Raw genomic sequence first — 27,336 nt, forward strand, 5'->3', positions numbered from 1 at the left:
AAAAGCAAAAAACCTGACATGCACTGCTACCACACCTGCCCTACAAGAAATATTAAAGAGAATCCTTCAGGCTGAAATGAAAGGTCACAGTAGTAACTCAAATTCACACAAAGAAATAAAAAGCACCATTAAAATAACTACATATGTAAGTATACAAGTACAGAATATTTTTGAAACACTCTTCTATCTGATTTAAAAGGCAACTACATAGAGCAACAATCACAAAACCGCGTTGATAGGCTTGTGATGAATAAAGATGTAATTTACATGACACCAGTACCACAAAGGAGCAGCTCCACAAATGGAGCTTAGTAGGAGCAAAATTTTGTAATCACTGAGATTAATTTCATTTTAATCTGAACTAGATTGTTTTAAGATGTTAATTATAATCCCCACAGCAATCATTAAGAAAGTAACTAAAAAAATAGTAAAATAAACAAGAAGGGAATGAAAATGGTACATCAAAAGATACCTAATACGAAACCAGTCAGTAATGAAGACACATAGGAACTAAAAACCTAAAATACACAGGAAACAAACAGCAAGCAGTAAATTCTATCCTATCAGTGATTACATTAAACAAATCAATTAAACCTTCTGGTCAAAATGCAAGATTACCAAAATGGGATAAAAATCCATGACCCAGCTACATGTTTTTTTTTTTTTTTAAGAGATACACTTTATATTCAAAGTCACAAATAGGAACAGCTGCCAAAAGAGAGCTTTGGTATCTAATTATCAGATAATATAGACTTTAAGACAGAAAGGGTTAACTAAGGAGAAAGAGTAACTTCTTATAATGTAAAACGATCATCTCTAAAGACTAAACATCAAACACATGTGCGTCTAACAGAGCTCCACAAAACAAGAAGCAGAAACAGAAAACCGAAGAAACAGACAATGCAACAACAGTTTGTACAATTCAATACTCCATGTTCAATGAGGGATAGAACCATTAGGCGGATCAACAAGGCAACAGAAAACTTAAATGACACCATTAGCCAAATAGACCTATCAGATATCTACAGAACATTCCACCCTACCACAGTAGAATAAACATTTTCAAGTGCACGTGGAACATTCTCCAACAGACCATATGTTATGCTAAAAAAAAACCAATCTCGATAAATTTTTAAAAAGACAGAAATGCTACAAAGTGTCTTTAATGACAGTGAAATGAAGTCAGGAATCAGTATCAGAAGGAATACTGGGAGTCTAATTTGTGGAAACTACACTCCACTTTTGTAAGTTGAAGAAGAAATCATAAGACAAATTAGAAAATATTTTGAGATGAATGAAAATGAAAACACAAGTACCAAAACTTAAAAGCTCAAGCCTAAAACCATGCTTCTAGATTTAGAGCTGTAGATGTCTACATTAAGAAAGTTCTCAAATTAATGACCTCATCTTCCTCTTTAAGAACTCAGAAAAACAAGCTATATCCAAACCAAGCAAGAGGAAATAATAATTAGAGCAGAAATAAACGACAAAGATGGAGGAAAAAAAAATCAACGAAAACAAGTGTTACTTCTTTGAAAATACAAAATTGAAGACTCTAGACTCGCAGAGTTTGGGGTGATGGGGAGAAAATTTCAAACACTAAAATTAGGAAAATAAAGAGGGTACATGACGACGAACCTTACAGCAATGAATGAGAACACTATGAACCATCTGCATGCTAACAAATGAGATAACCTCATATATGTACAACTTCTGAAAAAGACAAACTATCAACTGACTCAAGAAAAAATCCAAATAGAGAAACAAATTTTAAAACTTCACATAAGAGGCCAGATCCAAATGACTACACTGATAAATTTTATCCAAAATTAAAGAATAATTACCACTAATCTTTCACATATTCTTCCAAAAAGATAGGTGAGGAGTGAACAGTCCCTGACTCTACTGTATAAGCCAAGTATTCTCAGATAACAAAATTAGATAAAAACAAAATTAGAGACCTTTATGGAAAAGGAGAAAAAAAAATCCCACGTGATCACTTAACAGATGCAGCAAAAAACATTTGACAAAGTTAACACCCTTTCATGATGAAAATACTCAACAAATTAAAAATAGAAGGGCATTCCTTAACCAGATAAAGGTCATCTATGAAAAGTGCACACCATCCTATCTAATGGTCAAAGACTGTATGCTTCCCCCCCATCAGAAGAGACGAGAGCGTCTGCCCTCACCACCTCTACTCAGCACTGCACCCTAGCGCAACCACACCAGAAAAAAGCTATCGAAATTGGAAGGGAAGAAGTAAAACTGTCTTTTGCAAAGGACATAACAATAAAATACAAAGAGAATCTTCAGCAATTCAGTAAAAACCTATCAAAATTAAGAAATGATTTCAACACACTTGCAGGATACCATTCACTCCTTGTTAGTGGGAATATGAAATGGTGCTGCTCAAGAAGTTAACAGAGTTCTCTCTATGACCCACAATTCTGTTCCCAGGTGTGCACTCAAGAGAATTCACGTAAAAATTTACATGTGAATGAATGTTCACAACATTATTTATAACAACCAAGAATTAGAAACAACCTAAATGTCCATCATCTGACGAATGGCTAAATAAATGTTTATCTATACAATGTAATATTCAGCCATTAAAAAAAAATAATGAAGAAAAATGAAGTAAGGGGGCACCTGGGTGGCTCCCTGGTCAAGCATTCGATGATTTCTGCTCACGCCATGATCTCAGGGTCATGAGATCAACCCCTGAGTCAGGCTCTGTGCTGGGTGTGGTGCCTGCTTAAGATCCTCTCTCCCTCTCCCTCTGACCCTCCCCAACACCAACTCATGGCTTACTCACACTCTCTCTCTTCCCCAAAATAAAAAGAACTAATACATACTAAAAACTTATGCTAAATTTAAAAAGCTCATCATAAAAGACCATATATTGTAGGATTCCATTTATATGAAACATCCAGAACAGAGAAATCCTAGAGATACAATGTAGAGTAGTGGCTGCCAGGACCTGGACACAGGAGAGTAGGGTGTGACGCCTGTGAACCTGGAGTTTCTTTTATTGGTGATGGAAATGTTCTAAAATTAGTAGTGAGGAGTATACAGCTTTTCAAAATTCTGAAGACTATTAATCAGCACATTTAACACAGGTGATTGTTATGTATGTTCATGATACATCATCACAGTAAATATCCAAACGTTTTCATGCCCTCCAAAAAAGACTCCCTACCTTTTAATTATCATCCCTTCTCCCTCCACCCTAAACCACCAGTAATCACCAACCTACCTACCACCCGCCCCTGCAGCGGTCCCTAAATGGGGACCTATTCTAGACATTGCATTCACTCCTTCTGGACTTGCCATATGGAAGGAATCATAGAGGGTATGGTCTTTTGTGGTGGCTTCTTTCACTTTACATATTTCAAGGTTCATCTATGTATGAACGATTCCTTTTTATGGCCGAATAATACTCCAGGACGTGGCTATACCGTATTTTATTTACTCAAGTGATGAGCATTTGGATTATTTCCACTCTTCAGCTATTCTGAACAATGCTGCCATGAGCATTTGTGTCCAAGTTTTATGCAGACATATTTTTGTTTCTCTTGGGTACACAGCTAGGAGCAGGTTATCCCAATTAAGTTTAATTGAGAAACTTCCAAGCTGTGTTCCAAGGGGGCTGCACCATTCTGCATTCCCACCCGCAGTGCAAGAGGGTTCAATTTCCCACCATCCTCACCAATACTTGTTATCTGACTTTTTGATGCTAGCAGTGCGCATGAGTGTGAAGTGGTAATTTTTCCATTTTATAAAAAAGGAGGGGGAAGACTCCCACACAGCTTAAAACTCTGATCTCTTGCCAGGTGTTTTTCACGATTCCCATTTAGAGCCGGTGACTGTTTTGGTGGTGAGCCTGAGCTACGATGTGGAGGCGGGGCTAGGGAGCAGAGGGCTGCTGGATCCCGGAACATGCCAGGGCCACAGGCCAGAGGCAGGGCAAGGCAGGGCCAAGTCCCACCCTGGCTTATCCAAAGGGGCAGATGATGCCCTGTGACAGGAAAAGGGAGGAAGGCACAGAAAGCTCCACTGCAGGAAGGTTGATTAACGGTTTGATGGACAAGGCCCAGCTCCCGGTGAACAGTGGATTGCACAATCATTTTGTCCTAGGGAACGGGAGCTAGATGCAATTTTACATTCTGCACAGAGGTCCCAACAGACTGATCAGTACAGAAAGTTCATTTTGGAGGGCTGTACCTCACTGGGTGTTCTTAAGGCTTCTTGCTGGACTGGATTAGCACACAGGAGGGCAAGCCTATGTATAGAAATGGTGGTGGACGGAGGTGTAAAGAGGGGGCAGCTGTACTCAGACTTCAGCAGGCGCATCGACTAACGCTCTGCCCCAGAAGCAGGATGGAGAAGGGGACTGCAGGGGTCCCCACCCTGCTGGGAAGCTCCTGGTGAGGATCATCACACCCAAGGCACACCCCATACCGACTGGGCAGGGGACAAAAGTCAGGTGGACTCACGCCTGCACAGGAGTTCTGATCCCACCTGCTTAGTGGGGATCACCTTCTGATTTCACCCTCACTCCTGCTTAGAAACCAGGAACCACTTGGAATTCATCTCATTCTCTGACCACGTCTCATCGATCAAGAGGCAGTGCATTTCGGTTGGAGTGTGGTGTGTGTGCGCGTGCACAGAGTCTCCAGCCGGTCGGCATCTTCTGTGTTCTTTGCAACCAAACCTGGGATTCCCATCACCCCTGGTCACAAAGATGGAAAGACCCATGCTCCAACGGTCAGAAGGGAAAAAGAGCGTAAAGCTACAAGTGCAGATTTCAGTGGTTTGGAGAAACAGCAAGAGTGCAAGTCAACAACAAGGAATTATTTTTACTACAGTAACTGTTCTCCTGAGACTTGTTCTTCCTGTGTTTAACACCTTTCATTCTTGGGGCTGGAAAGAAACACACATTAAAACCCCAGCCTCATACACTGAGTAAATTCACAGCTCAACCTGGGCTCTAGAGCCGTCTTGAGACAACACAACTTTCTTCCAGTAACTGATTATTCTGATTTGTAACTGAACCAACACAGGCTCCCTTCTGATTAAATGCACAGACTCCACGAACCACATAATGAGGCGTCTCTACAGTAAATACTATGTGTGGTTTCAGTGGGAAATAAATCGCATCCAGGAGCTGACTGGTAACCAGGAATTGGGGTTTACTCTGATCACAGCAGTCACTCCCATAATGAGAGGTTCTTCCTGGCCTCACTGCCCTTCATGAAAAAAAAAAAATCACGAAGACAATCTTACCACACACAAAACTCTCCGGCGACACGGAGAAGATGCTCTGGCCCTTCAGCGACTCTGGGTGCGCGCAGGTGGCCGTCACGAAGGCCTGCAGCGTCCTGCTCAGTAACCACGGCGGCAGCCACTTCAGCTGGCAGTCACACAGGAAGCTGTCACTGCTAATACGGCTGAAAGCAAAACAAAAGGGACATCTGAGGTGGGACCTCAGGAAAGGGATATTCCCTCAGTCCCCTCTGACGACCGTCTGTTGTTAACACCAGCAATCCAGAAAGGGAGATTTTTCTCCCAAGTTCCTCTCCAGTGACCTAGGGCAGGACATACCATCTACTTGAGGATTTTCATGATGTGCATCTCTGGCTCGGACGTTAGAGAGGGAACCCAAGACCTGGCCTTTCTACCAAGCTCCCAGGTGACGCGGACACCACGGCCTTAATGCCCCATGGCGTACCCCACCCCCGGAGTTCACACATCTTCAATGCCAGGCACTCCCTGCTCTAATCTGCCCTGGGGGGGTGGGGGGCACCAGCTCGCCTCGTGCAGCCACTGCCCATCTGACGGGGTGAGGAGCTGTCCCCTCTCTACTCCCCGCCCCCCCACTCCTGATCGGCTACTGGGGCTTCCAAACCCCATCTGAAACTGTGACCTAAATTCTGAAACAAGTTCCGAGGAGGGCTCTTTTTCTATATTGCTGTTGGGTTTTTATTTGGCAAAGATGAAGGTTTCCTTACTTCCAAAACGCAAGCCTCGCCGGGGTTCGGGAGGCCGCAGCAGTGGGCCCGCGCCCCGACGGTGCTGCCTGGTCGCTTGCCGCTGCCCAGGGAGCCGGAGAGTGCACCACTTTGGTTTTGGGACGCTCCAGCCGAAACGGAGAATATTTTCTTTTTCATTCCTCAGCAACCGAGGACAAGCTTTTTAAACAGAAACCGGAATCGGCATCTCGGCGGACAGTCCCTCCCGAGGAGTCCCAAGAGGACAAGTCACCCGAAGAGTGTGGCCGCCTGTTCTCGGAAGGCTCCAGGCCGGAGCCGGAGCCGGAGCGGAGGGCACCCGGGCGCCCCTGCAAGGAGCAGCCGCCTGCACGGCCACAGACGGGGCGCACGCCTGTCCCGAGCAGGTCCACAGCATCGCAGGAAGCTCCTCTCCTCCACGGTCCTCACGTGTCAGCAGGCCCCCAAAGGCCCGGCTTTCTGTCCTCCCCTCTCCGGCTTTCCCACGAGCGAGCGGAGAAGTGTCAACTAGTAGGGGACAAGGGGGACGGCAGCGCAAGCCCGGACGGACGGACGCTGCGAGCGCAGGTCAGGGACACCTCCTCTTCCGGCCCCTTCCTGGGCTCCCAGGCGAGCCACCTGATACTAAAGTACTTTTGGAAGGTGCTTGACCTCAGAGCCACCCTAACTGGGACGCTTGGCCACAGCGGACCTCTACGGCAGCATCAGCTTTTTCTTTTCAGCGACTTCTACACTTGCCCTTGCGGGGCCGGTAGCCCTGTCGGAGGTGTCGCCCGAGGGCTGCTCCTCGGTGGACTGGTGCGGGGCCGTGCGGGGCCGGGAGGGCTCCCGCAGCCAGCCCTGGGGTAGCCACAGGCCCGGCTCCCCACGCGGGCGCCTGCCGCAGGGGGGCTGGGGGGAGACCCCACGTCCACGCCACCGAGAGAGCGGCGCTCCCGCTGTCAGCAGCGCCGGCACAGGCCCCCGTCACACAGCCACGGGTGGGGGGGGGGCACGACTGCCCCCTTAGTGTCACCAGCAGGGAGGCCCGAGTCAAGTCTGGAGGAAGCCACTGGGCTGTGGCTGTGAGCGCCGAGGCCCTCGTGCGGGGCGCAGGGACCTGTTGCATCTGCGCCCCAGGAACGCAGCCAGGAAAGCAAACCTGGCATCTACCGCTGATCAGAAACGCGTGTGGGAACCTTGCAGCCCACGCCGCGTGGTGCCGGCCTGGCTGGCTCCAGCTCTCCTGCCTTCTGCACAGGGAAGCCTGCCTCACGCCGAGGACACGAGGCCTCAGAGGAGAGTGGGGGGTCGGGGCGCAGAGAAAACTTTCCTAAAGAGCAAGGCGGGACCCACAAACGGGGGCTTCTGGGTGGCTCGGGTGTTAACTCACGCGTCTGACTTCTGACTTCAGCTCGGTCGTGATCTCAGGGTCACGGGACAGGGCCTGGTGTCGGGGCCTGTGCTGGGTGTGGATCCTGCTGGAGATTCTCGCTCTTTCCTCTGCCTTCCCCCCAGCGCTCATAAGCAGGCGTGCTGGTTGTCTCTCTTGAAAAAAGGAAAAGGACTAACAAGACAGATGAAGAACAAGTGCAGCCACACAGTAAGGACCCGCAGACCTGCCCTACACACACACGCACACACACAGAGAGGCAGAGACACAGGCAGAGGGAGAAGCAGGCTCCATGCAGGGAGCCCGACGTGGGACTCGATCCCGGGTCTCCAGGATCACACCCCGGGCTGCAGGCAGGTGCCAAACCGCTGACCCACCCAGGGACCCCCCCCCACTGCTTTAAAGACAAAGGTGAGGTTGGAAGGCGGGGCTGGGAACTTCCCGCAACCCCAAGGCTTTGCAGATTCCCACTTCTCCTCCCTCGTCTGCGGCCAACGGGCACAGCTTTCCGCAACTCCCGCCTCCCATCACGTCCCATCACGCTGCCGGCTTTTACGGGGCCTCTTCGCGATTCCAGCCCAAAGTGTGTTTCTGATCATCGCTTGTGGATATTTACCCCGAGCATGACTAAGTGCACAGCACAACCTGCCTTGATCAGATGGCGGAAGGAAATGACCAAGTGGAATTCAGCGTTTCTCCCATCAGAGGACCGGGCCCAGGGCCAGCCGCAGCAGGGCACATGCAGCGAGCAGCGGGAACCCCAGGCAGGGGCTGAGGCTGAGCCTCCAGAACCACACTGGAGCATATTTGGGGGCGGGGGGGGGTGGTCCTAAGCACCTGGAAGGGGCCAGTTCTTCCCAACTAGAAAAGTATCTCAGGAAACGTCAATTTTCAGGGAGGCCAGAAGGAACATGTCCGTGTCCTTCCCTTTTTCTCTCAGAACATCCTCTCCCCATCTAATGAGATTACTTCCCATGTTACCATATTTGGAGAATTGCAAAGAAAAGTGGAAAGAAGTACACGTGAACACTCACCACCTAAGATCCTGACCCTTCTGAGAAGGAGCAGCTGCCCAACAGCTACATAAATGCCATAAAGCAGGTGCCAAAGGGCGTCCCGTCCCCTCACTTACCTGGAGGGATGTCGCCCAGGGCCTGCTTTCATCCTAACGCAGGGGAACTCCGCCTTCCTGCTTCCCCGTTTCTCCCTGGGGCCCACCCGGAGCGGCTCAGGAATGAGGAGGAGGTCAGGACCCAACGACAGCCGTCCCCCGGCATCCGCACTTCTGTCAACTCTCCTAAGAGCCAAAAGCCCAAACTTTCGGAGCCTGATGCTACAGCTACACTTTGTTGGTTGCAGAACCACATTAACGCACAGGAAGAAGAAAGGGAGCTCGGGTGCTGCCCCCCGAATACCCAGACGAGCTCCTTGGCCAGAGCCCAGGGCGCAGGCAAGCTCTTCGGACCCTCGTTACCCCAGAGCCCGCGGCGAACGTCTACGGCGGCAGCAGCACCTCCCAAGGCAGCTCCCTGGGACCGTCCCACGCGTTCTCCGCCGCGCTCGTCGGCCAGCACACTCCCTCTAGAAGCCCTTCTCGATGCAGCTGCTGCATTTTGCGCAAATCTAAAGGAGGGAAATTGGCCCTCGACGTCGTTACAGGGACGAGTGTACGTTTTCCAGAAGAGGATCCGTTTCACGTCACCTAGAGCCATGGTCGGCAACCTACGGCCTGCAGGCCCGGTTCTCGTGAATAAGAATTTACTGGCACACGGCCACGTCCACCCGCTCGTGTGTTGCTTACGGCGACTCTCCGCGACAACAGTGCGGTTGCCACGACCGGAGCCCTGGGGCCCACAGAGCTGGAAATACTATGGGACCCTGTAGGAAAGGCTGTGCTGACCCTAACCCAGGACAGGCCTCCATGGGGCGCTTTTTCTCAGGACGACCCACCCACGAATACAGACGGCCCCACTGGGCATCTGAACGGAGGCATCACGGAATAAAGGCAACTCTAGCTCTGAGTTCTCCGCGCAGGCTGGCCGGGGCCATGGAGTCCCAGGTGCTTACGGCTCCTGGACATCCTCCGTCTTCACAAAGGCATCGGACTGCACGGGGCTGATCGCTTTCTCTCCAAGGTTCCTGCAGAAGAACAGGCTTTACTCACGCAGACAAAGCCTGGGCACCCTCCAGGTCAGCCATGCGTGGCGCTGAGGGGCTCGGGAACGCTCAGGGTAGTCCCGGTGCACCTGTGAGCCAGAGATCCGAGCCAGACCCCACGTCCCAAGCCCACCCTACGTGGCTGGGACAAGCACGGAGGACAACCTCGGAGGCACGCCAGCCTGGGGGCCGCGTCGAGGCTGGCTTGAGACCCGCTCTGCAAGTCGGCAGGCAAGACCTTTCCGAGCAGGATTCGGGTGGAAGCGGACTCCCACACAAAACAGACGAAGAATCAGGTGCTAGGGGCATCTGCCCTCGATGGTGACAGCATCTGCCATCCGCGAGCTGGCTCCATCCTCCTCCTCCCGGGCGCCCGCAGGCAGCCACAGCAGGAGAAACCCTCCTGGCCAAGCCCCCTGAGCGCTCGGCCGGGGAAGCTGCTGCAGCAGGGCGGTCAGCTGGGCCGGGCCAGGTCGCCGGCCCCGAGCGAGGTGAGCAGCCTGGGGTCTGTGGAGGAGCCAGGGCCATGGTGGGGCAGGGCAGGAGCGGGGAGGAGGAGGCATTTATCCAAACGGCAGCCACGTTAATTAGGAGCTCACCGCCCGGCCGTCTGTTCTGGAACTGTCCCTGGGATGGGCAAAATAAAGGCCAAAGTTGAAGCCGACGTATAATGAGAAGGAAGCAGCTGCCGTTTCCAAATAGGCTGTTCCTCAGTTCACCAAGATGTGATTAAATCGCTAGCGGACGTCCCCGGCAGCCGCATTTGGCAGGCCTGTGGGTCCGGGAAGGCCCGGCGAGGTCCTCACAGGTGCCCCAGGCCGTCCAGCCCCGAGAAGGCTCTCTTGGCCACGGACCTGGTCTTGTTCCCAAACATCCAGAGACAGGGAAAGCCCAAAAAACGAAAACGGAGGGGGGCAGACAAGGGAGGAATGGGAGAAGGAGAACACACAATTAGGGCACTGCCATCTGATAGGAGCGTCCTGTGGGGGGCAGGTGGGAATCCGACCTGCACTCGGATTACGGGTCTGAAGTGTGCAGGCCTTCCCCGGTTCTGAAATAAAACACTTTTATCGTTATTCGAATTTAGCAGCGGCGACAGGTCGCAAGTGCACACGCCGCCGCACCTGCAAAGGCTCCTTGCGGTGTTCGGTGGAAACCCCCTCAACCAGCCTGGGCTGCCTCTGTGGACCACCCACGGGCTGCAGGGGAAAGAGGGGACTGACTGCCGTTCCAGGGGACAGCAGCGGAGTCGTGGAAGGGAATGCAAAGGCAGGGTGACCCACCACCCATGCTGAAAACTGGGGGTTAAGGGTTCCCAGAGGAGGCACAAAGAGGGCAGGAAAATGCCCTTTGCCCCTGAGACGCGCCCTGGCAGCCAGGATGTGGCCACAGTGAGCTGCGCCTCTGCCTGTGGGCAGGCCCCTGGGGGTGCAGGGCGGGCCTGCAGGAGCCTTTCGGTGGCAGGAGCCCAGATGCGCTGCTGCTGCTGTTGAGCGCAGATTTCAAATGATGCCCGAGGCTCGTGAAATCCCAGACAGGCCGTCAAAGGTCAGCCTCCAAGGTTATCAGATACCCGCACCCCCGGACTGCGCACCCGTGAGGAGGGGCCCCCACTTCCAGGCAGTTCCAAGCACAACGTGCACGGGAACTACCCAGAGTTTTCCCCGAAACCCAAACCTGGCCCCTTGCGACACACCTGGAGCCCAGGAGCCCAGGAACGCTGTTCCCGCTGCTGGGCTACGTGGTCTCCGGAGGGAAGCCTGTTAGGGGGGTGAGGGGCACGGTCCTCACCGGCACACACTCTGGTGACAGCCCGGCGGGCGTTGCCTCCAGCTCCTGCAGGCGCACCCCAACGCCATGCCCGCAGGTGCGCGGGCGCCGCAGCCGGACGCCCAGTGCCATCACCTGGAGGCCTCCCCGGAACGGGGCCGCTGCGGAGCCCGAGTCCCAGCTCCGGGGGGGGGTGGCAGGCGGCCCTCGAGGAGCCCAGGTGCCGCCTGGGAGCCCACCGGCCACCGGAGATCTCCGCCGAGCCCAGGGCTACCTTCCAGGGCGGCGGGCGGAGCTGCCACACGGGCCCTGAGCTGCGGCCGGCAGCTCGGGGCTCCTGGGGTCCCCCAGGCCAGTGCGGGGGGACCCTGGGATGACGGGGCTGCGTGTGGACAGGCCCGGCTGGCACCACAAGCCACAGGAGGGGCGTCCCCCGCCCTGCTCCGGGGGCAGTTGCACGGGGGTGGCCGGGTCCCCCCAGTTCACTAGAGAAGGCTCGTCCCCTCGGGGCCTCCCCCTGGCGGCTGTGAGCTCAGCCCTGCGTGTCCGCGTCTGGGACCCCCGTGACTTCCCTGGCTCTCGGACACGGCCCGTGTGCACGTGACAGCGGCCTCCTCCTAAGAGTCTCCCGCGCTCTCTCCAGCCGAGGCTTTTGTTCTGGCACAAATGACCCGAGCGAGCGAGCGAGCGAGCGCGCAGACGTCCGGCGGCCCCGGGCGGAGGATCCGAACCCCGACGCTAGCCCAGCACCAAACCCCAGCGCCCGCCAGGCCCTTCCGACGTCTCCCTTCCTCGATGCCCCGGGCCGGTCCCTGTGCTCCAGGCCCTAGGAAAACCTCTTAATGTTTAGGGAAATCCCCCGGACACCAGATCCAGGAAAACGCTGCGCTTCATCTTCTCCGCGGCGCCCCGGCCACGTTGACCTCCTGTACAGGACGGCAGACGCCTGTGATTTCTAAGGGTGACAATAGCGATAAAACAAATGCTCAGTTATGCGGGGGGTGATCGTCCTGCTGCTGGGCGAGAATCCACCTGGATTCCGTCCTCCAGGCGGGCACCTGGGGTCGCGCCCAAGCAGGCAGGCTGGGCCGGCTCCAGCCAAGAGAGGGGCCGCGGCGAGAAAGGAAGGCCGGGTCCGTGGGCTGCGGGGGGCTCGTTCCGTCCTCACGACCGTGGGCGGCTGAACCTTGCCTGCACCTGATCTGGGGCCCCCAGAGAGAGGCCCCGCAAGTCAGCCACCCACCCTCTTCCGCACCTCTGCTCCCAAAGGCCGTTCAGGTCTTGCTAACAGCCCTACGGATGCCGGGCGGGTGCTAAGGCGGTGCCTGTACTGACCCCAGGAGCCGTGCCCGGGTGGCCCCACTCCCCTACCCCTCCTCTGCCTGTGACACTGCATAGCCCCCTGCAGGCCCTGCCATCCTCCGTGAAGACAGGAGGGCAGCACCTCCCAGGCCTGCCCTGCCTCACTGGCATCAGGAGGCCTCGTGGCCAGATCCACTTCCTCGTTGCTCCCGCCGCTCCCCTTTGCACACTCCCTGCCCCACCCCGGGGAGTGCCATGGACAGAGCTGGAACCACGGGGCAGCCCCTGGCCTGCCCCTCCCGTACACAAGCGACTGACCACTCCCCTCTGCTCCTCCTTGTGCTCCTCCTTCCCGCTCCCGTACCAGGAGCCTGCGCAGACCCCGGGAAGCGTTCCCCCGGCGTTACGAGTGGGGCCGTGGCGGCGAGGTGACAGGGGAGCGACGTCATCCCAGGTCGGCTGGGCAAGCTCGCTCGAGCTGGTAACCGTCCCGGCCTGCCAGGAAGCTCAGCCCGGAGAACCATCCAGTCCAGCTGTAGGCCGCGGGTGCAAACAGGCAGGGCAGGGCCGCGTCCAGCACACCCGCACAGAGGACGGGTGCTGCTCCCTTGCTCCTTCCTTGGGAAGGACTTGAATTGGGGCCTGAGCTGCGCGGCAGGAAGGAGCCCAGGACCTTGAATAACCGAGTGAAGGCGGGAACATCTCGGGCCCCATCCTCAATCCCCAAACACCTTCCTGCACGTGCTTCAGGGTGAGCCCGCGCCCCGTCGGAGGGACCCGGCGCCGACCGCAGCCCCGCAGGGTCAGGGAATCCGTGGCGTGACAGCCCTACCCCCCGAGGCAGCCCGTCTGGGCTCACACTCCCGCCCCCCACGCCCCACCACCAGGCCGCTCACACGGCGCAGCGCGGGGTCACGGCCCGGAGCTTCCAGGTGGGGCTTGAGGGGGACCAAAGGGCGCAGAGTCCGGCCCCGGCCCCTTCCTTCCCTCGCCCATTAAGGGTTTCCTCGGCCCCTCCTCACACCCCAGGGAGTGGCTTTTCACCAGAGCTGGGCCCCAGCGTCAAGGGAAAGCACATGGTCTCCTCCTTTCCCCCTTCAACGCACAAGATCCCACACCCCGCCACAGGCCCTTGGGGCGCCACAAGCGCCACCCGTGCCCGTTACCAGCTGCACCCACCGCCCAGTGGGCCCGTCTTCTCTCAGCCCTGCAGCGTCCCCCGCCCGGCCCGGCTGGCGGAACAGGAGTGCAGGTCACAGGCATCATGCCCTTTGGTTTCTCCATCCAAGAGGAGGAGGATTTTTTTTTCCTTTTGCGACATAACCACGAGACCATCCCACGTCAGTAAGTGCATCTGTTTGATCACATTAAGCCGTTCCTGTCCCCGTTTCCCCGCACTGTGTGCTTCCTGCCTTTATTCTGAACCATGAACAGAACCTGCGGCCCCAGGACTCTGATGAGTGGGGCTGGGAGGGAGGAGGCTGCAGACGGCGTGTTTCACCGAGGGCCCCGGACTCTCGGGACCAGGTCAGCGTGGAAGGCGCTGGCCTCGGGGAGCCTGTGTCCAACGTGAGGCACACGGGCTAGGGCTTGGGGTGGAACTGCTGGGCCTGGTCCAGCGGGTGAAGAATGACAAGGCCCGGGGACACGTAGCAGTGACGGGGAGAGGCAACGCCAGGCTCCAGGCGCAGGCCGCACTCCACAGATCCAGCAGCCCCAGCATCCCGGGGGCCACCTGCCCCCCACGTGCAGGAGCCTCTGGGAAGCCCTGCTGCAGGTCCCACTGGGGGGGCAGACCCCACAGAGGCCCCAGGGGTGCTACCCGCCCTCCGTGCCCACTCCCACACCTGTCACTGAGGGCCCAGCCAGCAGGTCCAGGGCAGTGAGGCCCTTGCAGGATGGCTGCTCGGCCCCCTCGGCCCCCGTGGCGCCGCCACTGTGCCGTCCTGGCTCTTCCCAGGCTTGCTAGGTCAAGGGGCCAGGAGGCGGGGAGGAGGGGGCGCTTTTGTAGGGGAAGGAAAAGGAAGGCAGACCTTGGTCACGCTGTCGGACGCGCACACTCCGCCAGGCTCACCGTCCCCGAGCCGGCCGGGGGCGGTGCAGCGGGGACCGCCTCGGGCCATCTGCCCAGACCCTCCCTGCAGCTTGCTGGTCCGTGGTCACGGCCACTCCCGTCCCCACTGCCGGAGGCTCCTTGAGGGAAAGCAGGCGGGACGGGGAGGGCAGCGCGAGCTCTGGAGCTGGACCGGCCGGCGCTGACCCTCCCCGCCGTGTGCTCTGCGGCATCATCCTTTCACCTGCCGTTCCTCGGCCGCGACGTGGGCGCACGACAGAGCGTGCTCGGGAGGCTGTTAGATACGACACGCGTGCGCGTGCCCTGCGGGACGAGTGACAAATTCTAGGGCCTTAAGTACAGAAACCTTGACTCAACCGTGGGGCTGTCCTAGGAGCCCAGGGTAGCGGCTGTTCCTCTTCGACGTCACGGCGACAGCACAAGTATGGCCCAGAGACCCCAACCCGCCAACGGTACGTGGCTTTGGAATCTCCCACGATCGCTGGCACTTGGAAGAGGGCAAGACCTCCTTGTGCAAAGCAAGACAGAAAACGTTTAGTGGCGCCCGTGTCCGTCACAGGTTCAGCACGAGAGGAAACCCGACGGGCCTCCGAACACCAGGGCCTCGGCCGCAGGGAAGCCCGCGCCCGGGCAGTGGGGGCGGCGGGCAGGGAGAGGCCGGGACGCCTCGGCGCTCTGGTTCGCACGTTTCTCCCCCGACAGAAGGTCAGTGCGAGGCGGCCCCGCTCCAGCTGGGCCCAGGACACAGGAGGCCGGGAGAGCCTCGGGAGCGCGGCGCACCCGATGCCGAGACACTCACAGCTCGCTCAGACCGTCAAGCCCCGTAGAGGCGCCGCTGCCGTCCTCTGTTGTGCCCGAAACCTCGTGACGGTCCAGACCCCTGGGGGGGAGACGGCAGGAAGCTTCACCATCCAGCCCGCGCTCCCCGCTCTCTCTAACGTCAAGCGGGAAGACAGACGGACGCCCAGTCTGCGCCCCGGAAGCCGCAAACCAGGGTGCGTTCCCGATGCCCCGCTGTGACGTGTGGTCAACCCGAGGGCACGTGCTGAGCTTCGAGAAGCCTGTTCCACACACCCCGTCGGCAGGCGGGCCCAGCCCTGCCACGAGGCTGCCATGGGCCTCGAGCACGCGGCTCCCCCAGCTCTGTGGCTGCTCCCCACGTGCGGAGGGGCAGGCCCCGGGGCGGGAAGAGGGCGCGGACAGCACATGGGGAAACCGCCCGCCCCACAGCAGGCATCTGCCCACGGGCACTGGGAATGAGCCAGAAAGGCTCTTGACGGTTCCGGTCCGCCCTCACGCCAGCCACAATCCCTCTCCGACACTTGACCAAGGGGCCACGAAGGCACACGCAGGAAGGAGATGGGGGAGACGGAGGCCCCGGCACAGGGTCCTCCCCGGGGCCACTCGGTGCTGGCAAGTGGGTTTGGAGGCCGGAGTCGCCCCTCCTCGCGGGGCCTGCACAGCCGCCGACTCGGAGCCAGGGACGACAGCTGGGCGCCGAGCCAGATTGTGACCCACGTGCCGGGGCCGGCGGACTTCCCAGCCCAGCGTCCTCCAACAATGCGGATCCCAAGGCGGATGACTCAGCTTCGTCCCCCAGCTCGCGGGGCAGATCCCAGCGGCGGGCGAGGCCCCCACCCGGTGACCGGGCCCCCACCCTGCCCCGCCAGAGGCTGCCCCAATGTCCCCCACGGTTCTCTGGGGCCTGCGCCCTCCTCTGCTGCACTCTTGCCCATGGCACAGGCCAGGAACAGGAAGGGATGCAGCTCCGGGCCCCCGGGAGCCTTCCAGAGCGATCGGCGCTGCCAGGAGGGCGGGGAGCTCCACGGGAGAGGTGCAGTGCTCGCTCGCTCGCTCGCCCTGACCTTTGTCTTAGAGCAGAGAGCTCGAAGCACCGGGATGAGATTCCGCAGCTGGAAGGGACCCCTCCTCTCAACGGGCGTCTCCCTGTCACCTTCAAAACGAAAGCCCTGGACCCACGACTGCCGCTCTGTGGGCCTGTCCCCTGCCCCTCGCCTGGCCGCCAAAGCTTTTCTCTTCTTTCCGGCTCAGTCTGGGTGTTGCTGGCCTGGTTACTGGGGCCTCGCCCACGCTCGAAGGCCGGCTGGCCTCGGCTGTGACGGCCTGGCACCCGGGCTCTTCCACGCTCCCGACGGCGGCCCAGCCCGGAAGCCTGCCCTGGCCTCTCGGCAGGTGCAGGTGCACGGCCTCCCTGTCACACCGGAGCAGGCCCTCTGTGCAGCGGCGCATGTCGGGGAGGAGGCTGCGTATCCCACTCCGTCTGCTGGAAATCACGCTCCCTTGCCTGGAGGCTCCATGCCCAGGGATGCCGGGGAGTTCTCTGGAGCCGAGACAAGAAACACCGTAGCTCCCAGGAAAGCATCCTGAAGCGACTTCTGGCAACCCCACCTCATAAGGAACTGAAAAGAAAAGGACCTTGTGGCCTCCCTTTTGTTGAACGGCCCTGCTGAAGCTCAAGCACAGAAATAGGGTTTCCCACGACATCCCTTGAAACGGGGCCTCCTGGACCCCGAGCGTGCCGCAGGTGCAGGGGGAGGATCCAAGAGGACACAGCCTGAGCGCCCACTGCGGTTCGGGGGATGCTCCCAACCGTGGGACCCTAGCGTCCCGCCAAGGGCACGGCAGCAATTGCCGCTCTGCGAATGGCGGGTTTCGGAGCCACTGTCACCCTCTGGGCACCTCCCGTGGGGACCGAGAGGCATTTTTCTGCTCAACCGCTTCTTTTTCCCGTTGATGCTCTCAAAAGCGCGATGCTCTGCCCACGCAGGTCAGCTCTGGGTCGGATTCCGACACGAGGGCAATGAGGAGGGAATTCAGGGCGGCGGCTGGCGGACTCTGTTCGGCCTTCTGAGCCAGGGACCCCTGCATTCTGTCCACCCCGCAGGGAAGGACGCGCAGGACACGCGGGTTCCTGAGTCCCTCGAAGGCGCCTTCTGCGATGCGGCTGAGGCGCGGGATGCTCCAGCCTCCCAGGGCGGCCAGGCTCTCCTCATCCAGCCGCGGGAGATCGTCGAGGGACAGGACCCTGGGGGAGAGAAGCAAACGTCACCGTCACGTACCCCCGAGCGCGCTCAGCAGGGTCTCGGTGGGCAACAGGACGCGGGCAGGCAGGCTCGCGGGGATCCCCCCCCCACCGAGGGCCTGGGCAGCTGGAAGCCCACCAGGGCCCCACACCCGCAGACTTCGGCTCCTGGAATATTTGTGTGACTCACGGAGGCCGGAAGGTGTGTTGAGCCGTGAGGGTGACTCAGGTCATACAACACAGCGACCGTCAAGCTGCGGTCCCTCGCGCCGGGTCCGTGGGGGTCCTGACTCAGGCTATCAGGGACCTGTCACGACAGGGGCCTGAGACCCTGGCCCGGACCCGGCGGGCTCGAGACAGGGAGCAAGGAAGCCCTGTTAGACCCCCGACACCGGCCAGCACAGGGCACCACTAGCCGCTGCATGGAACCCGCCTTCCTCCCAGAAACTCCTGCCTGGGGGGGAGGGTCCAGGGTCCCCCCTCCTGCCGCACCCCAGCGGGCCTCCTGGAACCTCCTCGCACGATGCCCCCCTACTGCCTGCAGGGCAGGGAACCCCCCCCCAAATCACACACCTTCCCTGAGCATCGACTCAAACCTTCCTCCCAACACGCCTCCCGCACAGGGCCCTGGGTTGGTTACTTGGCCCGTCCTTCATGCTTGAAAAATGCAAAATCTGGGCTGGGCCAGGGGGAAGCAAAATAAATCTGGAGAAGATCGAGGAGTTTTCAAAGGCTGCGGAGAGTAACATTATTTCCCTCCCGGAGAACTCAGTCGTGGCGTCCGTCCGTGTGTCTGTGTGTCGGGAAGACCTGGCAAGTGGTCGCAAATACGTCCTCAGCTGCGACGACAGAGTCAAGCGTGCAGGCGGGCCGGGAACGCTGGAAAGCAGCCCTAAACCTGGCTCTGAGGCCCCTGGCTGCCGGGCAAACTGACAGGCGGTTGAGGCATCTCTGGGACCGTCTCTGCCCCTTGTCGTGGGGATGGAGGACAGCTCATGTTGCTCCACCTGCCAGAGGGGCCCGGGGGACGCACCTCCACTGCCGCCTCCACACCGGGGCCGCGCACAGCCTCCAGCCCGTCGGGGCTCGGCTCCTCACTCAGCAACCGGCCAGGCCCAGGCACAGCGGGCTCAGGAGGCCCCTCTCACCTCCTCACGGCTCCCAGGCCTGGACAACGACCAACCAGGAGCCCCGGGGCCTCCCTGCTGGGGCCACGGCCTGAGCCGAGAGCTGCTCAGAAGCGAGGATCCGCTTGCTTCCTCCAAAAGCACCACCCGACTCCCGCACAGGGCTCAGACACAGGCACGCCCACCGGGCACCTGCAGTGCCACTTCCACGGTCAGGGACCCACTGGCACAGCCGAAGGCCCAGGCCCCCCTGCCCGGAGCCGGGACGTCACTCGTGGTCTCGAGGATGTCCGTGGCTCAGGATTCCCAGTCCCTGCCCACAGCCTGGTCTGGAGGTGTCTGCGAGGAAGGACGGGCCACACGCCGTCCAGGGAGGAGTACGTGCACACGCGCCTCGGCACGGGCCCCTGCCACCCAGCCACAGGGGTGCAGAGCAGGGACACGGGAGGAGCCGGGGGCCCGGACGACTTGTCTAACGGGAGGAGGGGGGACACTCTGAGGATGACGTGCAATTCTCCCGCTCTCAGGGCGTCACTATCCCTCAGGCCCAGGGCCCAGGAAGCCGTGTCACTAGGGGAGCACACGTCGCCGGGCGTGCCCACTGATGTCCGTACAAGAGGCTTCCCTCCTGGAGCAGGGCGCTCTACCTCGGAAACTCTCCAGGGCCAACCCCGGAGCTGCGGCTCATCTGAACGCAGGGGTGTGGACAGGCCACCAGGAGGGAGTCCAGCTCCAAGCACCGAGGTCCCGCTCAGGGCTCAGCTGGCCGGAGCTGTGTCCCCCGTCCCAGCCCGACACAGGCCACAGGCCTGCCCGCCCCTGAGTGCCTGAGCTTCCCAGGCCGCTGTGGACCCACCAGGCTTAGAGCTCTCCCACCCCAGCAGGGTCGCCCACGAGCAGAGTCCCCGAGTCTCCCCACACACAGCAACAGCGGGACACCTGCGGCTCATGCAGCTGCGGGCAGAAGCTCCAGCCTTCACGGTCAACGCGAGCGATGCAGTTGCTGCTGCGGTGGGGCTGGTGCGGGGCCGGGAGGCCGCGGAGCCGACCCCTGTTCACCTCCACCAGGCTGTTGTACTCCAGGTGCCTGCAACGACAGCGCACAGGGGAGGACGGGCCCGCCGGTGGTCTGCTCTCATGTGCACACCCATCACGTCCTCGGGTCACACGCTAGTGGGCACTGAGGATCTGACGACAGCGCAGACGAGGATCGTGGGGTCTGGGGGGTGGGGTGCAGGGGGGCATCTATGTGTGTGCGTCTGGGTCGGACATTGGGGAAGTCGGGGAAGCCCAACAGATGGCGGTGAGCGCCCAGGCTGACTCGCGAGGCCGGAGGGCGAGGGGACACTTCCTGGAGGTGACCTTCCTTCGCCGAGTACACGTGAACCAGGCGCACAAATGGGCAGACGGGTTCCAAGCTCAGGGCACAGCAGGTGGCCGAGCCCATGAAAGGAAGAGAAAGGAGAGAGAACGGGGGTACTTGTATCCCCCCCCCCCGAGAGATCAGAAAACTGGGGTTGGGAGAAGGTAGGTAACTCGTGTAAGACTCATTCCTTAGCCCTGCAGGCTGCGAGGGGCCAGATTTCAAACCCAGGCCTGGCTAACCGCGTGTGGGCTGCGGACCCTGGCATCTGGAGGCTCGCCTTAGCTCTGGGGTCAGACTACTTGGATTTAAATCCCAGTTCTGCTGCTTTGCTGGCCGATCGGGGCTGAAACATCCGTAAGATGGAGCGACCCCAGGGTAGCCCCTTGGCAAGGCTGTCAGGAGCAGCCGACAGGACGATGCCGCGCTAGGATTTCTGCACGGCGCTGAGGGCTCCACTCGCACCAAGGGGCTGCAGTGAGGACACCTGACCCCGCTTTTCGGGCCTGCACAGCCCAGCCCAGGACGGCCCCACCGCACTCGCTTCTCGAATAAAAGTCACTGATTCTTAGGTTGCCCCATGCCCAGTATTATAAGGCCTTCGGGCAACCAGGATTTCTTTTTCTCTGTCTCACTTTCTGCTGCTGCTTGAAAGGTGAACGCTCCGTGTATGAATCACCTCTCGGGCACCTCATCACCCTCGACCTGTGCGTACCTGCTCAACCTAGAAACCAAATGCCACGTGCGGGCTCCATCGTCTTCCCAGAACTCTCTTTAGATCTCGGCACACCACCGCCCGGATTTCAAAGTTTCGAACAAGGTTTCAGGAGGCCACGAAAAAGTGCTTTTGAAGAGATAGAAACAGACGAGCGGCCAAGCCAAGGACCAGGAAGTGAGGGAGGAGAAGCAAGACCGCGGTGCTAATGCCGATGCCCCCCCCTCGCAGAGTGTGGGTGGGTTTGGGGTGGGTGGGAATAGGGGGTCATCAGAGGCACTTTTGATAATGAGCATAGCGCGGAGCTGATGAATCGGGACGGAGAGTCTTTGTTTTCTGTCTCCGTTGCAAAGATGACAAAAGACACGAGCGTGACCTGCGGTCTGGAAGGGCGGATGTGTGCAGGCACGCATGTGTGCGTGTGCATGTGTGTGCATGCGTGTGCGTGGCAGGTCCCCGAGCAAGTCACATCGTTAACCATAACACATCTCCAGCTGATCGACAAGACGGGGGGGAAGTAAACCGACCAACAAGTAAACCAACCAAGGGTCCCTGGTGGGCTCAGTCAGTGAAGCCTGTGGCTCTTGATCTTGGAGTCATGACTTTGAGACCCACATTGGGTGTAGAGATCATCTTTTTCTCAAGGTTTTATTTATTCGGGCAGCCCGGGTGGCTCGGCGGTTTAGCGCCGCCTTCAGCCCATGGCCTGATCCTGGAGCCCGGGATCGAGTCCCCCCGTCAGGCTCCCTGCATGGAGCCTGCTTCTCCCTCTGCCTGTGCCTCTGCCTCTCTCTCTCATGAATAAATAAGATATAAAAAATGTATTTATTTGTTCATGAGAGGCAGAGACACAGGCAGAGAGAGAAGCAGGCTTATTGTGGGGGAGCCTGATGGGGGACTTGATCCCAGGACCCCAGCATCACGACCTGAGCCAAAGGCAGATGCTCAACCACTGAGCCACCCAGGTGCCCCAGTGTAAAGATTACTTAAAAAGAAAATCTTCAAAAAGAAAAAAAAAAAAAAAAGAAAAACCAACCAGGAAAGGGCTACAAGGGACTGCCCTTCACGGGAACCAGGGTAAAGAGAGAATGGGGAGCAAGGGGCCACAGGCACTTTTCTGTACCCCCTGATTTTACTCAGTTATGAGAGTACAGGTTACTGCCCATTGAAAAGAAACTAATTTAGATGATTAAAAATGGAAGATCAGGGATCCCTGAGTGGCGCAGCGGTTTGGCGCCTGCCTTTGGCTCGGGGCGCGATCCTGAGGACCCGGGATCGGATCCCACGTCGGGCTCCCGGTGCATGGAGCCTGCTTCTCCCTCTGCCTGTGTCTCTGCCTCTCTCTCTCTCTCCCTGTGACTATCATAAATAAATAAATAAATAAATAAATAAATAAATAAATAAATAAATAAAATTAAAAACGGAAGATCAGTAACTGCCTTTTCTGCCCCTCTCTGTTTTACATGCCTCAGGCGAGCGAGCTCTGCGGCCGTGCACATCTGGGTGGAAAAAGTGCCCCCTTGATAACAGTGGAACACCTGCATCGAGCGGCTTGATTAGCTCACTAAACACAAGTAAATCTCCCAGGGTGAACCACATGTTTTGGGGCCCCCCTGCACATCTAGACGGTCATATCCAAAACAGGGAGACAGGGAACTCCCTGTAGCCGTGGGAGAGGGGAGGGTGCAGGAGGAGGCCCACTCTGCACCCCACTGCTCGCTGAGGACTTGGCAAGGGGACAGAAGCCCAAGCACAATGGCTCCTTCTTCCACCGTCACCAACCTGCTTCCCTGACCTAACCCACCCAAACTGCCCCCCGCCCGCGCCCCGAGATTTTCCTAACCTCTGAGGAAAATACCCTTAGATTGGGCAAAGTCACCGAAGCTACTAAGCTGTGCCCAGCCTCCTGAGACCCAAAGGGCAGGGGGCCAGGTGCGGCTAGAGCCCTAAGTGATCCCTGCAGGGCAGTGTGGGCCCAATGAGCACACGCAGGTCCGCAGCGCCTGTACGAAGCCGGGGCCCTGCCCGGAACCCAACAGCACACTCACAGCACATGTGTCCTGGACAGTCCCCAGAAGGCCCCATCCGTGAGCTTGCTGATGCTGTTTCGCTGGAGCTTTAGCGCCTCCAAACCGTCAAGCCCCTGGAATGTCAGGCCCTCGATGACCCGAATCCGATCCCTACTCAGGTCCCTGAAGGGATGAAGGTAGCAGGTTCAGAGGCCTCGCTACAGGTGCCCCACCTACAACTGTGCCCATGCAGGCCCAGCTGGGTTTCTGAGCCAGCAAAGAAAATGGGGGTGAGGCTGTCCTGGCGAAGCCCAAATGGACCGCGGGGGTCCCCGTGGGTCTTACGCTGCTCTTGCCTGCCCCGCAGGCAGCGATGCTGACTAAGCCATGGCTCGTGAACAAAGGAGGGCGCAGGGTTCCCCAGAAGCCAGCCCCACCAGGCCTCCAAATGCCCAAATGCTCCATTTCCTCCCCAAACACCCAGGACCCTGCAGTGAGGAGGTGGGTGTGACTCAGGACGGGAACGTCTTAGGTGAGGTGTCCCTTAGCTCAGCAGGAGCAATCCATGCCAGATGCCTCGACCTGGGAGAAACCTAAGCACTGGGTAGCAAATGGCAATGACTTTCCCAGGGGAGGCATGAGCCGGGGTCTCTACGGATGGAGAGGAGTTGGTGCATGTGGGCGAGGAGGGGATGAAGCGACGTCCACGTGGCGTCCAACTCCACATGACAAAAGCACAGTTCACCAAAAAAATTCAGGGAGCCGGGTGGGCTGGATCCATTAGTAACACGAGGGGAAGAGGGGGGATCCCAGGCTGACCAGAAAGCCCTCGGTTTTCCCCAAATACTTGTACGGTGTCTCATCATGACTCTGCTCCCTCACACGACCTTCTGAGCATCGAGGGACCTTCTCCAGAGCTGAAGGGACCAGAGATCTCCCACATGGGGTGAGTGTGTGTGTGACAGCACGTGTGTGAGCGAGTGAAGCACAGGTGTGATGGCGCTGGGGTGGGCGCCCCGTCCTGCCGCTGAACCTGGCTCTGAACAGTTGCTGTTCTGTTCAGACCCAGGCTCCGACACTGGCTTGTTTTCCTGAGATACTCTTGTGATGTAAGGAGGACGCAAGAAAACGAAAACATCGCGCCATCCTGGGAGGGCTCTCAGCTTTGGAAATCAAAAAACTAAACAAATCCTTTCTCAAGAAGCGGCACCTGGGAGGCCCAGCGGTTCAACGTCTGCCTTCGGCTCAGGTCATGCTCCCGAGGTCCTGAGATCGAGTCCCGCATTGGGCTCCCCTCGGCGAGCCTGCGTCTCCCTCTGCCTCTGCCCGTCTCTAGGTCTCTCATGAGTGAATAATAAATAAAAACAAACAAACAAAAAAGCAAAACAATAGCCACCTTATAGGATTTAGCAAGTGAGGACAATGGCCCGCCTCTTGCTCACTACCTCTGGCTACACTAACTTCATCTCAGACTGCTCAGAAGGTGCTGGATGCCACAGCGTCCACAGTAGAGACTTTATGGGACTTTAGAGAAAACACACACGCGGAAACCCCGGAGATAAACACCCCAACCCGCGCGGCCTGAGCATCAGGCAGGATCAGCTAAGCAGCAGGATTCCTCATCTCATTTTGGAAAGTGCCCATGCGGACAAGCATGTATATCCTCAGTGGATCTCGATTCCTCCACAACCTGCGGCAGCCCACAGGCACCAGACCCAGCTTCTAATCTGCTTTTATGCGGAGTCACCGTAGGGCCATGAGTGATAGTTGACGCAGGGTCTGGCCGAGGAGCAGTGAGGAAGGGGTTGCGTGTGCAGCGAGGGCCATGGGGAAATCTGGCCTCCATGGAGCGTGGCTGACCTTAGTCAAAGTGCAGGTGTCCGTCCTCGCAGCTGTGGCAGCCTGGGAGCGTGGATGCTTTCATAGGAAGCTGGGTGGTCCTGTTTTGGCTCAAGCGGAGCGTTACCAGCCACCGTGAGAGGCCATCAAATGCTCCTGACTCCGGGGTGCCAATCCGGTTGCTTGCCAGGCTGCTGGAACGGCGACAGGGCAGAAAATGTCATGGTCAGGAGAGGGCCTTCCTCAGCCTGGTGCAGACGCCAGACCTCGCTGAGCTGGGGACAAAAGCTAAACACACCCACGGGGACAGGTGTCCGAGGGCACATTCATCGCCTTTACTCCCGGGCAGGGGAGCAGGAAACTGGTGCGTCAGGACCACGCCCTTCAGGCCCTGACGGATGGTCACTTCAGCCTGGTGCACGCTGTGCTGGTGGCCAGGGCTGCCTCCGCCGGGGGGCAGGGCCGATGTCACTGGTCCCAGCACCCCAGCACCCTCAGTGTCCAGCCCGCTGCACAGCCACCCGTGGGATTCCCTCAACGCCCACTGAGACCCAGGGTTCGAAGTCGGCAGGAAAAGCCCTAGGAATCAGAAAGCCGACTTGCAGGCACAGTCAGAACCGATTTAATAAGTTAGAGACGCAGCCTTACAGTGTATTTACTTCTTAAAAGGATTGACTTATTTCAGAGGGAGCGTGTGCGCACCCATGAGCAGGTGGGAGGGCAGAGGGAGAGGAGAGAATCTCTAGTCGGGACCCTGCTGAGTGGGGAGCCCAACTCGGGGCTCGGCTTCCTGACCCCTGAGATCATGACCTGAGCCGAAATCAGGAGTCGGATGCTCAGCGGAGCCTCTCAGGCGCCCTACCAGCCTGAATTTTATTTTTTTAGATTTTTATTAATTTACTCATGAGAGACAGAGAGAGAGAGAAAGAGAGACAGAGAGGGGGGCAGAGGGAGAAGCAGGCTCCATGCAGGGAGCCCGATGTGGGACCCGATCCTGGATCCCCACGATCACGCCCTGGGCTGAAAGCGGCGCTAAACCCCCCGTTAAAGTGGGTCTCACTGTACCACTTTAGATCCGTGTCTACACTCTCCTAAGCGTGTAGAAACCAAGTCATCTTAATCGTGTTAAGTGTATCAGAGAGACACTCGTTAAGCAGACCTGCCCAGGGTCCCTCTGGACAACAAGCAACTCGTCAATGGGACGTCCTCCCGCAGGATCATGTCTGTAAAGGGCACTTCCGCTCCCAGCACACCGGGACATACGGATTGTACCTGTGAGTCCGCTGTGCGCTCACCCCATCAGCTAATAAAAAGAAGGGAAAGGAGGGAGGAAAGGAAAGAGCAATAGGTCATTCCTGGCAGAAGCTCCCGCTACTGCCACATTCCTTCCACCTTCCCCGGACAAATGCTGCTTCTTTGCAGCTAAAGCATAAAGGGAAAAGACCAGAGAGAATTGGCTTCACCAGAGACGGGAAGGGGATGAGGCGTTTCTCACTCCTCTGTCAGGCGGTGGCCCAGGCCAGGGCACACGGGGCTTCTGTGCACGCAGGGCTGGAATGCTTGCTCCTGACACCGCACATTTGAGGGGGACAGTCTGTATGATGGAGGTACATGGGCCAGGAGCTGCCAGAGTAGAAAGTCCCTCCTGCTTTTGTACAGCGAGAGGTCACCGCAATTCAGTCCAGGGGCTGCTGGTTTCTTTGTCCCAAGCAAGGGAGTGCCAGGTGGCAACAGGACACTTCTGGAAAGCCCTGAGTGCGGGGCTCAGCACGGTCACCCTGGCTTTACAAAGGCCAGGGCCCCCCCCATTTCCAATTCTGGTGCCCTGATGCAGCTTAAGAGAGAAATCACATCCCCTCCTTGGGATCTCGGGAAAACCTGGGTACCATACCTTGGCTTCCCTGAACAGAGGGGTCAAGAAAACTCCCGACACCCTCATGAACGAGCCCCAAAATGAGTCAGGATGAGGAATGACGCGGGGAATGAAAACTCACGTGTCATTCGAAGACATCTCTGGAGCCGGGGTTTTTAGTTTCTCCCCCAAAGCAACATTTTTCTGCCAATAAACAGTAAGCTCAACAGGTTTGAGTGGTGCCTCCTCCCTTCCACCACGCACTGGGTGTGTGAAGGGGTGTCAGCATAGGCAAAGGGGACACTCACCAACACAAAGGTCTAGGAGGTCCTGGGAACCCAGATGTGGGAGTACGCACGTCCTCGAAGAGCGCTCACACCAGGCTTCAGGAGTGGGGTGCCACGAAGATCAGCACCCACCGCATAAGCCTCGGCAGCGAGGCCTCCCTGCAGGGCCATTTGCTACATACCCCTGAACCTTCCCTCCTACCCCTCCTGGGAGGCAGTCCAGGCAATGAGAGAGGACACAGGCCTTGTCCTCCAGCTGCACCGGTACCTGAGAGCTAGGGGCTCCTCTCAAGGGATGGGTCTGTGAGGCTGCTTCACCCCCTCCCAGCCTCAGCTTCCATCTATGCAGTCAGGAAAATGCTGCTCAGCAAAAATGTCCACAATAGTCAGACTTTGGAAAGAGCCTGGAAGT

The 27,336-nt window shown here is 57.9% G+C and overlaps 1 protein-coding gene across 1 annotated transcript in view; it reads right to left on the bottom strand.

Moving 5' to 3' along the window:
- LOC129521066 (leucine-rich repeats and immunoglobulin-like domains protein 1) overlaps positions 1-27,336 on the bottom strand; it is an 88,940-nt gene that overhangs the window by 12,240 nt on the left and 49,364 nt on the right. Inside the window, 8 exon segments of the mRNA XM_055342328.1 lie at positions 5,290-5,453; positions 9,454-9,525; positions 10,350-10,423; positions 15,491-15,569; positions 17,607-17,735; positions 19,803-19,946; positions 22,986-23,129; positions 24,821-24,979. Coding sequence (XP_055198303.1) covers positions 5,290-5,453; positions 9,454-9,525; positions 10,350-10,423; positions 15,491-15,569; positions 17,607-17,735; positions 19,803-19,946; positions 22,986-23,129; positions 24,821-24,979 — 965 coding nt within the window.

Source organism: Nyctereutes procyonoides, unplaced genomic scaffold (genome assembly GCF_905146905.1).
Source record: "Nyctereutes procyonoides isolate TBG_1078 unplaced genomic scaffold, NYPRO_anot_genome, whole genome shotgun sequence".
In the NCBI taxonomy this organism is placed as follows: domain Eukaryota; kingdom Metazoa; phylum Chordata; class Mammalia; order Carnivora; family Canidae; genus Nyctereutes; species Nyctereutes procyonoides.